Below are 13,336 nucleotides of genomic sequence, written 5' to 3'. Positions count from 1 at the left end.
CAGTCCTTCAGGTAAGTAGACCGTCAGCCCCCCTGCCTGCTTTTTACTGATGGGATGATCTGTCATCAAACGTGTCATCACATTTATTGCCTTAATTATGGAAGTGCAATTGATACTGAGGACACTTTTTAAAAAATTTAAAAAGTAAAAAGCATGTTACAGGCATAAAAGCATAAAAAATGCAACATGTTGTGTACGGACTGATTTTTGGAGGCCTGGGCCGAGATTATCCTCAGCCTGAATTATTATTCCAGCCTGTATGTCATCATTTTTAAAACTTGATCAACACAACAAGTTATCAGATAGAGTTAAAAATGAAATTATGACCCTTGCCTTGCCACGGGATAAAGAAATGACAAAGTAACCACAGCACTTCTAAAGGCTAAGCATCTCCACTCATTGGCAGTCCCCCATTCATTTGCCCACAGCTAAGTGCCTCAATGTGCTGCTGTTCAAATTGGTTCAGCAACAATAGAAGCTGCATTTTTCCTTTCAATCGGCCCATTTCCTTTCTGTTGGAAACAGAGCCATACGGACTGAGACCTGCTGGGAAAGATGGAGAAATTTGCTTCTCATGAGTGACTGAGCTTATTGGTACAGCTCACAGGGAAGCTAACAACAGGCTTACCTGAATCGCCTTTGTCGAGCTACGTGCCACCCACCCCGGGAAAAAAATGACAAAGAAGAAGGAAAAGGGGAAGATGACGTGCAGTAAAGGAGGTAAAAATGATTATGGAGTCTAATGATCCAATTTTCTTCTCCAATATTATGCTAATTGGGACAAGAATAACAAAAAGGCTGCCCCAGCAAATCATTAATCCTAGTTTTAAATAATAATAACAACTAATCAATTGAACTTCATGATGTGCAATTGACAACGTGGTCTTTAAACATATTAGCCACTCGACCGGTGCAGACTTAAAAAATTATTCTGGAGGTACTTCCAAAGACAGATGACATTCGTCAAATAATTATAATCATTGGCACTCAGGCTTTGCAGTGCAATAAAACACATTTCTATTCGTTTCTTCTGACATCTCATCTGCTGGCGCATGTAATGTTATTGAACAAGGAGAAAGAGAAAGCATTGAGTGGGAGGAAACATCTGTTTCATCATCACTGATTAAATAGTCTCTTTGTTCAAGAGGCAACCATCAAAGTTTGGTGTAATACACGCTCGCTGTTTGGGAAAAAACAATCCAAATATGTTAATTGGCTGCGTGTACACTAGTTGTCATGTTTACTTGTGTCAAGGCGGATCTCCTCGCTGGATGGCTGACGTACGTCTGACTTACAAAACAAGCCTGCTCTGAAATCATTAGCAGGCCACAGAGGCCGTCTGTGCCCAGGGTGTGAGTTACACTCACACTATTTTGATCCTCGGTCAGATGACACCGGCTCTTTTGTCAAGTTATGTGTGGAGAATGCTTGGGAGCTGAATGCCACAGCTAGGACAGTGATACTGAGCTGGCACACAAGTCTCCCAGTGTAACGCTACGGCACGCACACACACACACACACACACACACACACACACACACACACACACACACACACACACACACAGCAGGACACATGTGCCCTCCCTCTGCACCCCATCCCATTGTGGAATAGCCTCTGTTCTTATTTCTGACCGCCTCCGCCCCTCCCCCCTCCTCTGTCCTGACTATATGAAGTTTGTCTGTGCATGTCCCTCTTTATGATCCTTTTAGTCACATTTCCCAATTCTTGGCTTCACGACCCAATGACAGATATAGAAGCATTAATGGCTTCTGCCTTCTTATGTGTCAGCGTTTCACCATCTCTGTTCCCCTTCAAATACTGCGGTGTCACATAAAACAGACAGGCCATTACAAACTGCTGCTGATTTAATCGCCTACACGCAGCACAGCCCTGAGGCAAGTCTATTGTTTTTTCAGCAAGATTTAACAGCAAATATAAATATCTAACTATTTCTCTAAATGCACAAGCTGTGACATCACTAACGAGACATACCTATAGCCAGCGTGAGGGTGTGTGAGTATGCAAAGACAAGCGAGCCTCTGTGCAACCCTGGCTGTGATTTGTCTCTCAGAGACACCCGTTTCCTCCTATCAAGGGGTTCCTGTGCAGCCAGTAAGCCAGGATCACAATGGGAGTTTTGTGCTGCATGGGTGCAGGGGGACACGCTCAACAGCTGAAACCCGGGAAGATGGCCCCTGGAATGCTCCACAGCAGTTGCTACTGTTGACTAATCGGAATATGAGAAGTGGGGAAGGTGATCTTGAATGCAAAGAATGGCACATTGAAGAAGCAGCTGCTTGTTTTGTCATCTGAATGACCAAGACAGCAGAAAGGGTTCCCGTTTTGAAAGTGGCAACAAAATCTGTATCTTAGCTTGTGTAAAGTGAAACCTGTGTCGGCCCCCGTCGTCCTGTGGGGACGTGCTGGTGTTATGTGAGGGCTCTGTTTTGGAACAGATAGTAAATACATAATTCAGGAGAGGACCAGGCACTCTGTGCTCCCTCTTCCCTTCATACAGCCACTCCATTTAGCTGTGGGCTCTGATCTCAGCCTGGCAGAGGAGCAACTTTGTCACTGGAGAGTTAGATGGGGTGGGAGACAAAAATTTAGGAGGAGGGAAAGTGTTGATCTGGATCAGGTAAGGTTGACAAGAAGGTAGCAGGAAAGGGGAGAGAAAAAGGAAGGGAAAAGAGGCAAAAACTGGACAAGAAAGAAGAGGAAGGGAAAGTGAGATTAGGGAGGAGTGAGGGGCAGGGTATCTTTTTTGCGAAAGTTCACATGTCAGGCTGGCAGGCTGCCTGCGGCATACAGCCGAAAAATCTATTTAACGTCTGCTTCACAGGGTGACAAGAGGGTTGATTGGCAGAGAGCAGAGAGCCGCTTTTGATCATGTGTCCTAACAAGCGATTCCAGCTCATGTCTCTTCAGCCTGAACAGATCTACATTACCTATTCAAACAAAAGTGACAGACCAGAGCACTGCTCCGCTGGGCTGGTGCACCACGCCACAGGCCAAGAGAGAACACACACACACACACAGACACACAGGATGGCCCACACTGACACGTACAGTATATGCAGGCATGCACACACACACAAAACTATATTGGCTATTTGATCAAATAGATTACTTGCATCAAGATAAGTAGCCTGCTGAAACCATGTTGACAGTATAAAGAAAAGATTATTAAAAGGAGGTGGGAACACGCCGCACAGGAGAAATGCTGGTGCTTGACTGATGTTTGGCCTGTGTGTGTCCTGCCAGGAGGGTCCCGGCTTCACATCGTCCGGTAGGATGCTGCTCCACTCAGAGACAGCGAAGAGCTATGTGTGTGAAGATTGCCTCAAAATCAGCAACCAAGGCAACTGGATTTCAAGCCCTCATTGCATATGCATAGAGTCAGAGGCTCATGCTCAGATCATTATAACAAAGATTCCTATTAATTAGGTGGGATAAAGCAGAACCAGATGACATGGCAGCTGGGATGAGAGGAGAGGGGAGATGGGAGGGAAGTAAAAGAGGAGGGGAGAAAGTGCATCAGTCTGTTTGGGGGGAGGGAGGTAATGTATAATACAGGCTGCATTACACGTACAGCGATATACCTTAAGAAAATCTTTTCTAAATCTTTTTTAATGCTAACTTTAAACTAGATACATTTCCAAAAGATAAATCTGTCGGCGCTATTAAGCACCTGCATCCAATTTCCAGCAAGCCTCCGCCTGGAGTCAGCAGGGGCTGCGACACTAACGGGGGACAGTGTTACAACAGAGTCAAGAGTTCATCAGTGCTAATCAGACCACAGGCTTAGAGCTGATCCTATTCTCTTCCAAAGCTTTCACCCATCCCTGAATCTCATTACATGGCCTGTTGTAATAGAGGATAATGACCTGGGGCTACGCACACAATGCTGATCACTCCCCCACACTCAACCTACTGCACAGTCATTATACAGTGATAATACACAAGCCCGTCGGGGGGATTACACTTACAAATAGAGGAGAGGTGATAAAGGCAGAGGGAAAGGAAGAATAAGTGATAACACAGGAACACATACAGTACACACGTGACCCTGATCCCTGAACACAATTAGTTCAGTGGCACACCATGTTGTGCTGTTTTATGCCACAAGCAATGGCTTGGTTACCTGCTGCTGTAATAAGAGAACTATTTTCTCAGTGGCAATAAATATCATTCTACATGAGATTAGAAAGGGGTCACAGCTTGACTGGGCTCCAGTTGAGTATTCTGCTCAAGCACCTACTGTATCGACTCTGTTCTGAAAAAGCTATATAAGGCATCCTTTTTCAGTTTTTTTTTCTTTGTACTTAAAGAGTAATTCCACCAATTTTACCGATAAAGTGTGTTCACAGGTCTTGGGGGGATAAATTGAACCAGCAGTGATGTCAATAAATAGCTACATTGCATTTTGGGTAATGTAAGAGTCAGGTTTTGATTAGCAAGAAAATAAAACAATTAAAAATGTGATATCTCTGGATCTGCTGTATCGATTTTGATCATTTGTTTTAAACTGTCCATAATGAGTCCAAAAGTGTTATAGGAGTGCAATGTAGACCAGTAGGCTGCTTTTCAAAACCTAGTGTCTACATTACCCACAATGCAACTTAGCCACTGAGTGACATCACTGGAGGGAATTTATCAGATCACGTGCAGCTTCCTCTGGAGCCACAAAAGGCTTCATGCTACTTATTCTTATATATGCAGTAGTTCTCCCCGAGACCTGTAAACACACTGAAATGTGTTAAATTGGTGGAATTACCCTTTGAATGTGTCTGTGTGTCTGCTTTCTATTGAATGAAAGCTGGAAAATGGTTAGATTATTGATATTTATAGATTATAGCTAAGGGTTATACATGAAAAGTCTCCACTGTCAGTCTAACAGCTGTGTCAAATGTCCTCACACCACACCTGTTCACTGGCTGGATTGGATCGCGTGCAGCACTGTTTCTCAACAGCATCCAGGGAACAGAGCCATAACAGTGTGCTGTGATTCTGGATACCAGAGCTATTGTATTCAACAATGGTGAAATGGTTGAGAAAGGTTGATTCAACCAGAAAATAAACTGTAATACTGAATGGTAGATAGGTATTTTTTACGCAGCTCAACTAAAAACATGTTGGGTTGAGTGCATCTAGCCCTCTTTGTTTCTTTACATGTGAAAGAAGAAAGACTGAGACTCTGCCTCTGCATACCACTCAATAACACAAAGATGAAAAAAGATACATAGCTGCATCCAATTCTGTGCTGGTTTCACTGGCAAGGACTCAACAAGAGGACATGGAGCCCAGGAAAATCCCTAAAAGCCAAGAAAGGAAGCTTAAAGCCAATTACCCGTCCTTGTCTTGGGGACGATCATAAAGCCTCAACACACAAAGTATTTCTGTGTTGACTTGTACAGTATTGATTCATACTTTAGTGCATTATATAAAACTGTTCTAATTGCATGTGAATCAAATCAAGGTCACCTTGGTTTTTTATAATGGTGGCTATTTTTCTTTTTCCCCCTAATACTTTATACTGACATTTTTAACTCTTGACAAGTGCTGTCTGGAGACCTTTCCATAAATAATGCATTTACAATACCTAGTAAATAAACATGGGGCACAATCGTTAGCCCTGCTGGCAACTGGGCCTAATAGAGCTTTTACAGCAAAGGTGACTATTCAGCTAAATGTGCTGCTTGCTGCTAGGAGGACATTTTCATTCATTAGCACAGTCACAAGCACTTAAAGCACTTTAAGGACCAGAAATGGAAAGGAAGGGTGGAAGGATGGAGAGGGTGAAAGGGTACAAATATATAGAGATGGAAGAATGAAGGAGTGATACCTATAATACTGAGACCGCCTCTATTGTTTTAATGTTTGTAAGGCATCATGGTCAATGAAGGAAACTGAACAATAATTTTCTTTGAATGGAGACAGTTTTAGTGAAATAAGACAACATATTTGCTCAGGTACTGTCTCTTCTAGAAAAGACACCTTTAATTTACACTGAAAAGATGGAATATCAGGCTTCAATGAATGTGCAACATAAAACATCACACATGAAAAGCTAATGTATAGCTAATAAATACAGTCAACTATACCATGGCAAGGAAGCTTTCCAACCCCAAGCTTCGACCAGTGAAGCTTTAAGTGGAATATCACGTTCCATAAAAAGTCTACCACAGGCCATTTGTTTTCCCTCTACAAGTGAGGTCACTGCGTTCATCCTCAGTCCATCAGGACAATGACCTATCTGGTGCAGACAAGGAAGCCTGGAGAAGAATGGCAGCAGATGGTGAAGAGTCTCTGAGGACGTCGGTGATCCCGACCAAGCAGGCACCAAAGCAGCAGAATTAGACGCAACAGTTGTCATGCTTAGATAAGTGATATATTTAGCTCATCTGTTGCTTGCGCCACATTAGCAACATCATTAAGACAACAAATGGCTTCTCCGAGCTTCTTGTATGTTCTTTAATAGGTTAATCCTGTCCTTCTCAATTTCCAACCGTGTCTCTCTCCATAAACAAAGACATAAGATTATGATTTCTCAAAGGTTTTCATAAGGTTCTCATTTGGCACTTTCTAAGACTCCCTCTCCCTCTATTTTACAGTAATCACTGATCATCACCGCTGAAGCTTCCTCAAGTGCTCTCAAGAACAGAGTATCTCTCAGTTCCTGCAGCTTGGGGACAGCGCACTGAACTTTGTGAGGCTCTTGTCTTCTGCTGTGTTCCCTGCTCGGAAACTAATTTCCTCCAACAAGGGAGTTTATTTAGGTGGCGATGATGCACAGCGCATGAGGCAGACCAAGTCTCTATTATTAACAGGAGATTAAAACAGCTGTATGGCACTCTAAAGCACCCTCTCCTCCCTGCGCTAACATACGGCTCTGGATTACAAGCTGCACTTGACCATTTAAATTACTGCAACAACCAGCCTTCACCAGCTGGGGCTCATTATCATAACGCCCTACGCTGCTACAGAGAGCACCGGCTTTCTTGCCCTGAAAATCAACCCCGCAAGAAACGACACACATGAAATACATTCTTACCTTATGGTAAAACATAGAACTAGTAGCAGAACCCCTTTATTTTATGAGTCAAAATGTGTCCTGTACGGTGCTGTGGGCCGACATTCCCATGCATCCTGGGATCAGCCCAATGACAAGAAAACACATAATAATCATGTCTGTAGGTGTTGAAGCAGACTAAAGAAGAAACCCACCTGAACTCAGAGAAAACATGAAAACTCCTCACAGAGGCGAATGCATCTACTGTATTGCAGTATCATGTATGCCAGTGGAAATTGTGATATTCATATTTTACCTTTCAATTTATTTTTATTGAAAATGTTTGCTAAATTGGCAATTGTAGTGGTCATTAATTAATATAAAACGTACCGAATACAGTGTGAATAATTAAGCGTCACACATCAACAAAAGCTTCAGTACAAGGTGAAAAGCGCAGGCACGCACCAGCATGTTTTGTGTGTTTAATATTTCATACATCTTGACCTTTGTCGGTCATTTTGATCCATTTCATTAATCTAAACTTTTCAGCTTTCTAAATGATCTCCAAATTACAGGTGCTCGGATGAATGAGGATTGATTGTTCTGTCTTTTATGATCCAAACAACACCACAAATAATCAGCCCGCATATCGGGACGTGGCTAAATGATTATCCGGCGAGTGGCCTATCTGTGACGCTCTGATACAAAGATCACCAAACGAACACTTAAAAAAGAAGTGGCAAATTATTTTTAGGCTAACAGAGGTCTAATTTATTCGTCTGATGAAGTGCTTAAGCTAAGAGCTCCCCAGACACTAAATGAGACACATGCATTCCCAAGGGGGTTTAACATTTGATTGGATGTAGTTATATTACTACAGCCCTAATTAAGAAGGGGGATGTGTTTCAGCAGCTCTTTCAAATATTTGTTTTTCCGCCATACTCTTGATAGACTGCAGGCTGTGGGAGGGAGAGCTGAGCAGGGTGAAACGGGGTGCAGATATGACATAGACCTAACAGTCTTATCACAGAAAAGGATTTTGTTTTTCTCCATGTGTAATTGTAGGATAAACAAAAACTCTAAAATTTTCATGGTGCGTTGAATAATATGAATTAATTAGGCATGAATCAAGCAAAAACCTGTGAGGAGGTTCTTGGGATGTTTGTGGGCAGAATACCTGCGCCGAGTGAAAAAGTGTTCTGTGTAGCGAAATAAAAAAGAGGTAATGTTCCTGGCATCAGGTCAGCACTATGAGTTTTATAGTCAAAGAGTTTGCCTTGGCACCGCAGAGGACCACACTTACGCTGAGGTGCACTGCCACACAGTCTTTGTCACATTGGAAGAGGTTCAGAACAAACTGGAAACACTGTAACGTCAGTATTCCCAGCTTGTGTGTGTCCGCATGAGTGTATGAGACGGAGAGATACAAGAGAAAAGAGGCGGACAGTCGGTAAGCTAGAAACTTATAGAAAGAGGGAACATTTGGGAAGATCAGGCGCACTTAGGAGGAGAAAGGTATTCCTACGCCCATACCCAAAACACACACACACACACACACACAGGGAGTCATACCGTCTTGCTCTGTCTTTGTCATCTCCTCCAGCTTCTTCTGCTTCAGTGTGTCCACTACGTCTGCCAGGCTTCCTTTGCGGCGCTCCGGAGTTCCAAACGCTGATCCGCTCAGCAGGTCGCTTCGCTCCCGGGCCCCCTCCTCCGGCTTGTGTGGGGAAGTGGAATTGTTCCGGAAGGAGTACAGGGAACATACTTTATTGCTGTCAGATTCCTGTAAGACAAACAAAAGTCGGGAGGGGTGGCAACAAGGGATGGGATTTGTATTAAAATGATGAGAGTGCTTCTGTGTTCTGTCAGGGCTCCATTGAGCTTTCTGACAGTTTTTCATTCAAATGCGGTGATTGCTGGGTTTTTGCGGCTCAGGGGCGATTTGGCCGTATCAAATGGCTCCTTCTCTGGCTTTCATACAGAAGCTTCTGCGTCTTCAACAGAGCTAGCTGTGCTGGCAAATGAGACATGACAAGTGAAAAACTGAGATGAAATGATGAGGTACACTTTCATAGGGCATATCCATAATGTGCTCAGGCTTTACTTTTCATCTGCAGACACTACACAGAGAAACCTCCCAACTGTAATTTCTCAAATTGCTTTTGAGTGTGCATTTGTGTTAGGGTGACTGCTGTGTAATTTGTTCATTTTCTCTTGGAGACCTATTCTCAGCTGAGTGCCTCAAGCCGTCGTAAATCTGTGTCCTGTCTCGGGCTGTTGTTGTTTTTCAGTCCCACCTGTGTATGGTTTAGTATTTAACTAAGGGTCCCGTCTCTTGCTGACTGGCTGAGTGCTCCCTGTGCACAAACAGAGACATGAAGGAAATGGGAAGAAGAATGGGAGAGAGCTTGACGGGAGAGAGAGAGAGAGAGAAGGAGAGAATACTCTACACATGGGAGTGTATAGTCAGCACACAGACCGTGGCTGAGGGTTGCGTCTGACAGAAGGTGGTGTTAATTATGGTTTGTGGAGTCTGAGAAAGCAGAAGGTAGCTAAGCAGCCAGGAGTTCGCAGCCTTTAACAGGGGAACACTTAGCTCTGATTTAAACTTTGGCCCTCCACAGTGAAGAGAATAAACAAGAGACACATCTGAATCCAGCACATAACTGCACGCCTGTCACAGAAAAGTGAGCTTTAATCAACATGAATGTGATAAGTGTGATAAGTGAATGTTATACAGCAGGGTTAAATGATAGAACCACATCTGGAGCCACTCACAATCCTAATTTTTTTTACATTTTTTTTTAAAATCAGGAATGTGGTAAACTGGGCAGGAATGTTGAAACTGCCAAATTCTCATCCTTGCATTGCATGTAGGGCTCCAGGCGGAGTTGCACTGGTGTGTAGGGTGGTCTGGTACCAAGCGCCAGGGTGGCACGACCTACCGGCCGACTCTGCACCTCCCAGCCCCGTGTTGGATGATTATGCAGTGTGGCAGAGACAGTGGAGAGTGCTTGAGGGGAGTGGAGCAGTGCTGGGTTAATCAGCTGGCACAGGTTCAGGGCACAGCCCACACAGACGCATGGCACAGCAGTGGAGTCAGGTAATCAGCAAAGGCAACACTCTCATTCCTTTCACCTTATGCCTTTCCCTTTTCTTCTCTCCCTGTCGTCCTCCATTTTATCTTTCCTGTTTTCTATTTTGCTCATTTTGCCTTTTGCGCTTGTTCCTTTAAAACTTCTAACGATATTAAATCTAAACACATTTACACTCCTAACACAGTGCAGTTTATCAGTTGAGACTGTCCTAATTACACAAGATAATGACTACAGGAGGCAGTAATGAGTTATATAAAAGCTCAAACATTCATCCTTTGGCATTCAGAATATTGAGACATAAAACAACCTTTGCAGTGGATACTTGTGTTGATTGTTGTAAGATGTTACAAGTATATGCAGGCTGTTGTAAAAAACAAAAATTACAAAGGCATTTAATATTATAATTTAATCACAAGTGGTGATTGTTTTTTGTGTCCTCTGCTATGGTTTTTGTTTATTTTTCCCCTGCTTTGCTAAGTTTTTCTTCCATTATTTAGGACTGATTTGACTTGAATATTGTTGTTGACCTTTTTGACACCATTTTTGTAAGACACTTAATTTATATAGTACCTATTCAAAATAATATTAACAATGTTAGTTGTCTTATAGTGTTTATAATTTTGATGTTAATGTTGGTTGTAGGTATTCATGCACTTCATCTTTGTGTTTATTAGCCCCATATCATAAAACTTTCTAAAATCCTGTTACTGTCAGGCTTGGGGAGTAACGGAATACATGTAAAAAAAAAAGAAAGTACATTAAAAAAGCTAACTGTGTGCCAGTGAAGTAACAGACAAAAAGATATAATTAGATTACAGATAGCCTCAGTTAAAAAGGGGATTACTAACAGGATTACAGTTTTAAAATAAAGGATGATATACTAGTCTGTAACCGTGCACATGTGCTCACATAACATCACTCTGGTCTTGAGTGAAAACGAATACACAAGTGTGAATACTTATACTCATTATTAAGATTAAACAAAGTCATCTTATTGATATTTATTTCCTCTAGTATTTATTTGCATATGTTTGGTATTCAGGTAATTCAAAGGTAACGGAAAGTAATCAAGTTACATTACTTTAATATTGTGATACCTCTGATTACGTTACTGACAACATTTTTTAACAGGTCATTAGTGTGTCAGAACACATTTGTAAAGTAGCCCGCCCAACCTGAAGACAACACCTGACCAGTCCTTTGCCTGTCAGTTACCTACAATATCAGTACACACCCCAGCATCATGAGCAGTCTCCTACACAGGCTATCCATGTGTGTGTTTGCGTGCGCGTTGTGCTGCAATGCTGAGTTGTTGAGGGTCTCCGTGGCCGACTGCAGAGGCCCTTCAGAGGCCCTCTGGGTCTCTTTACCACAGACCCGTCTGTCACAGACAACCACCTGCCTCCCATGTCTATAGCCCACAAGCGCCTGTGTTCTTCTTCACTCTGCTCACATCAAAGCAGCTCCACACTCAGATTGTGCAGCGTTCGGGGTCTGGCTGCAGATGTAGCTTGTACACAACAAGAAAAACAACGGCTGCACACACCAAGGACAGGATATATTTCTTTAATAGCAACAAGAATACAGGTTAAAGGCTATGTCCCCTCCATCATACATGATGCAATTTTATGTGCCATTCACATTATGCAAGGGAGATGTCCTCTGTTCAACCTAATAATGTCTGAAGGTTTAGTGTTTGGCAGAGCTATATGAAGATCCCATAGGTTTCACAGCAATAGGGAACCATGAGGCTGGAGCTAGGGATAGAATATTAGTTGAGCTTCTTTGTACAAGCCAGGAACAATGAGTGCCTGCTGAGCCTTGAGTATTTATTTTATTCTTACAACATAGGTACCAAATCATGGTGAAAAATGTTTACAGTTTAAATGGAAGGATTTTGGCAAACACGATTGACTGGAAGGCATTTACTGAATTGAGTTGAACTGAGTTCCTGTGTTTAACCTGAAATTTTTGGTTTTGCGAACAGATTTTAGATGGTATATTACATTATTCCCTCCTCAACAGCACCACCAACCAATGATAAGGTATCTTATAATGCGACCTGCATAAAAGCCTAAAAGCATAAAAGCCACCTGCATAAAAGCAGGTGGATGCAGAAATTAAGGTACCTAGTAGTGAGCAATGTATGTCGTATGTTGACATGTCTTACCATGCGCTGTTGGGCTGACACCAGGCTATCCCAGTCGCTCTCTGGCGGTACACTACTGAGCGGCTGCATTTCATCAGGATGGGTTTTTCCATGGAGCAGACTGTGCAGGGGCAGCTGTGGCGTGCCGTGGGCCTCGGCGCTCTCCTCTTTCTCCCAAGACAAGTGCTCCTGACTCATGGCATCATCCCCGTCAACTACAGAGGCGAAAGGAGACGTGGCTTGCTTGGAAGACATGACTCTGCTGCAGAGCAAGAATAGAAGAGAGAATAGAGTCAAAATAAAGAAATCACACAAGGACTTTCAACAATGCATGAAGTCATGTTTCCATGAGTATTTTATGGACGACAACAGTCGCATACAAGTGACTGTCATGGCCTTAACTGTGATTATAAGTTGTGGATCTGAGCAGTTAATTCTGAGTGGACTGAATGCTCCACCTGACTGTCGCCTGTAGCTGCTCTGGTCTGTGGAGTTTGCAGCGGGCCATGGGGTCCCTAATCCTTTGTTTAATGCCGATGGATGGCTTGATCTAGGGCTGGATCTGTGCCTGCTTGGGTCCTGGGCGAAACCCCAAGACAGTTTCTCGGGCAGTAGGTCAGCCAGGCAGTGGAACAACCATCCAGATATAAAATAAAGTTCTCATACACAGAGATGTAAAACAAGGTTTCTTCTCATTGTGATAATATTCTTGTTTATCAAACATCCTATCATGTCCCTTGTGTGAGGTAATTTCCCTTCTTAGCAGTCAAATACAAAGGAAAAACCAACCTCGTCCTCTTTTGTTCCCACTAGTCAAATTAGGAAATTATTACATTTAACATTTCGGTGTGACAGTGTTCCCTGAGGCCAACAAATCCAACATAAGCAGCTTAGGAATAAAAAGCTAACAGTGGAGGACTTAATTCACAAATCTGTCACATGCTTTCATGAATATTACAGTGAAGAGTGTACTTGAAATATCAGGTGCAAAGGAAACTCATGTTAATTCTAATTTTTCTTTTCTTCCATCCTGATTTTACAACCCAACTCTTTTTTTGGGCACAGAATTTATAC

The 13,336-nt window shown here is 42.8% G+C and overlaps 1 protein-coding gene across 1 annotated transcript in view; it reads right to left on the bottom strand.

The window, feature by feature from the left end:
- The window catches only part of sox6 (SRY-box transcription factor 6), a 137,629-nt gene that overhangs the window by 78,518 nt on the left and 45,775 nt on the right, over positions 1 to 13,336 (bottom strand). Inside the window, exons 4-5 of the mRNA XM_073464063.1 lie at positions 12,284 to 12,524; positions 8,588 to 8,798 (exon numbers count right to left, since the gene is read on the bottom strand). Of these exons, the coding sequence (XP_073320164.1) occupies positions 8,588 to 8,798; positions 12,284 to 12,524 (452 nt within the window). The remainder of the gene's footprint in view (positions 1 to 8,587; positions 8,799 to 12,283; positions 12,525 to 13,336) is intronic.

This window comes from Pagrus major, chromosome 4 (assembly GCF_040436345.1).
Source record: "Pagrus major chromosome 4, Pma_NU_1.0".
In the NCBI taxonomy this organism is placed as follows: domain Eukaryota; kingdom Metazoa; phylum Chordata; class Actinopteri; order Spariformes; family Sparidae; genus Pagrus; species Pagrus major.
Note: the sequence above shows the minus strand (reverse complement) of the source record. Positions and strands in the feature narration are given on the sequence as shown.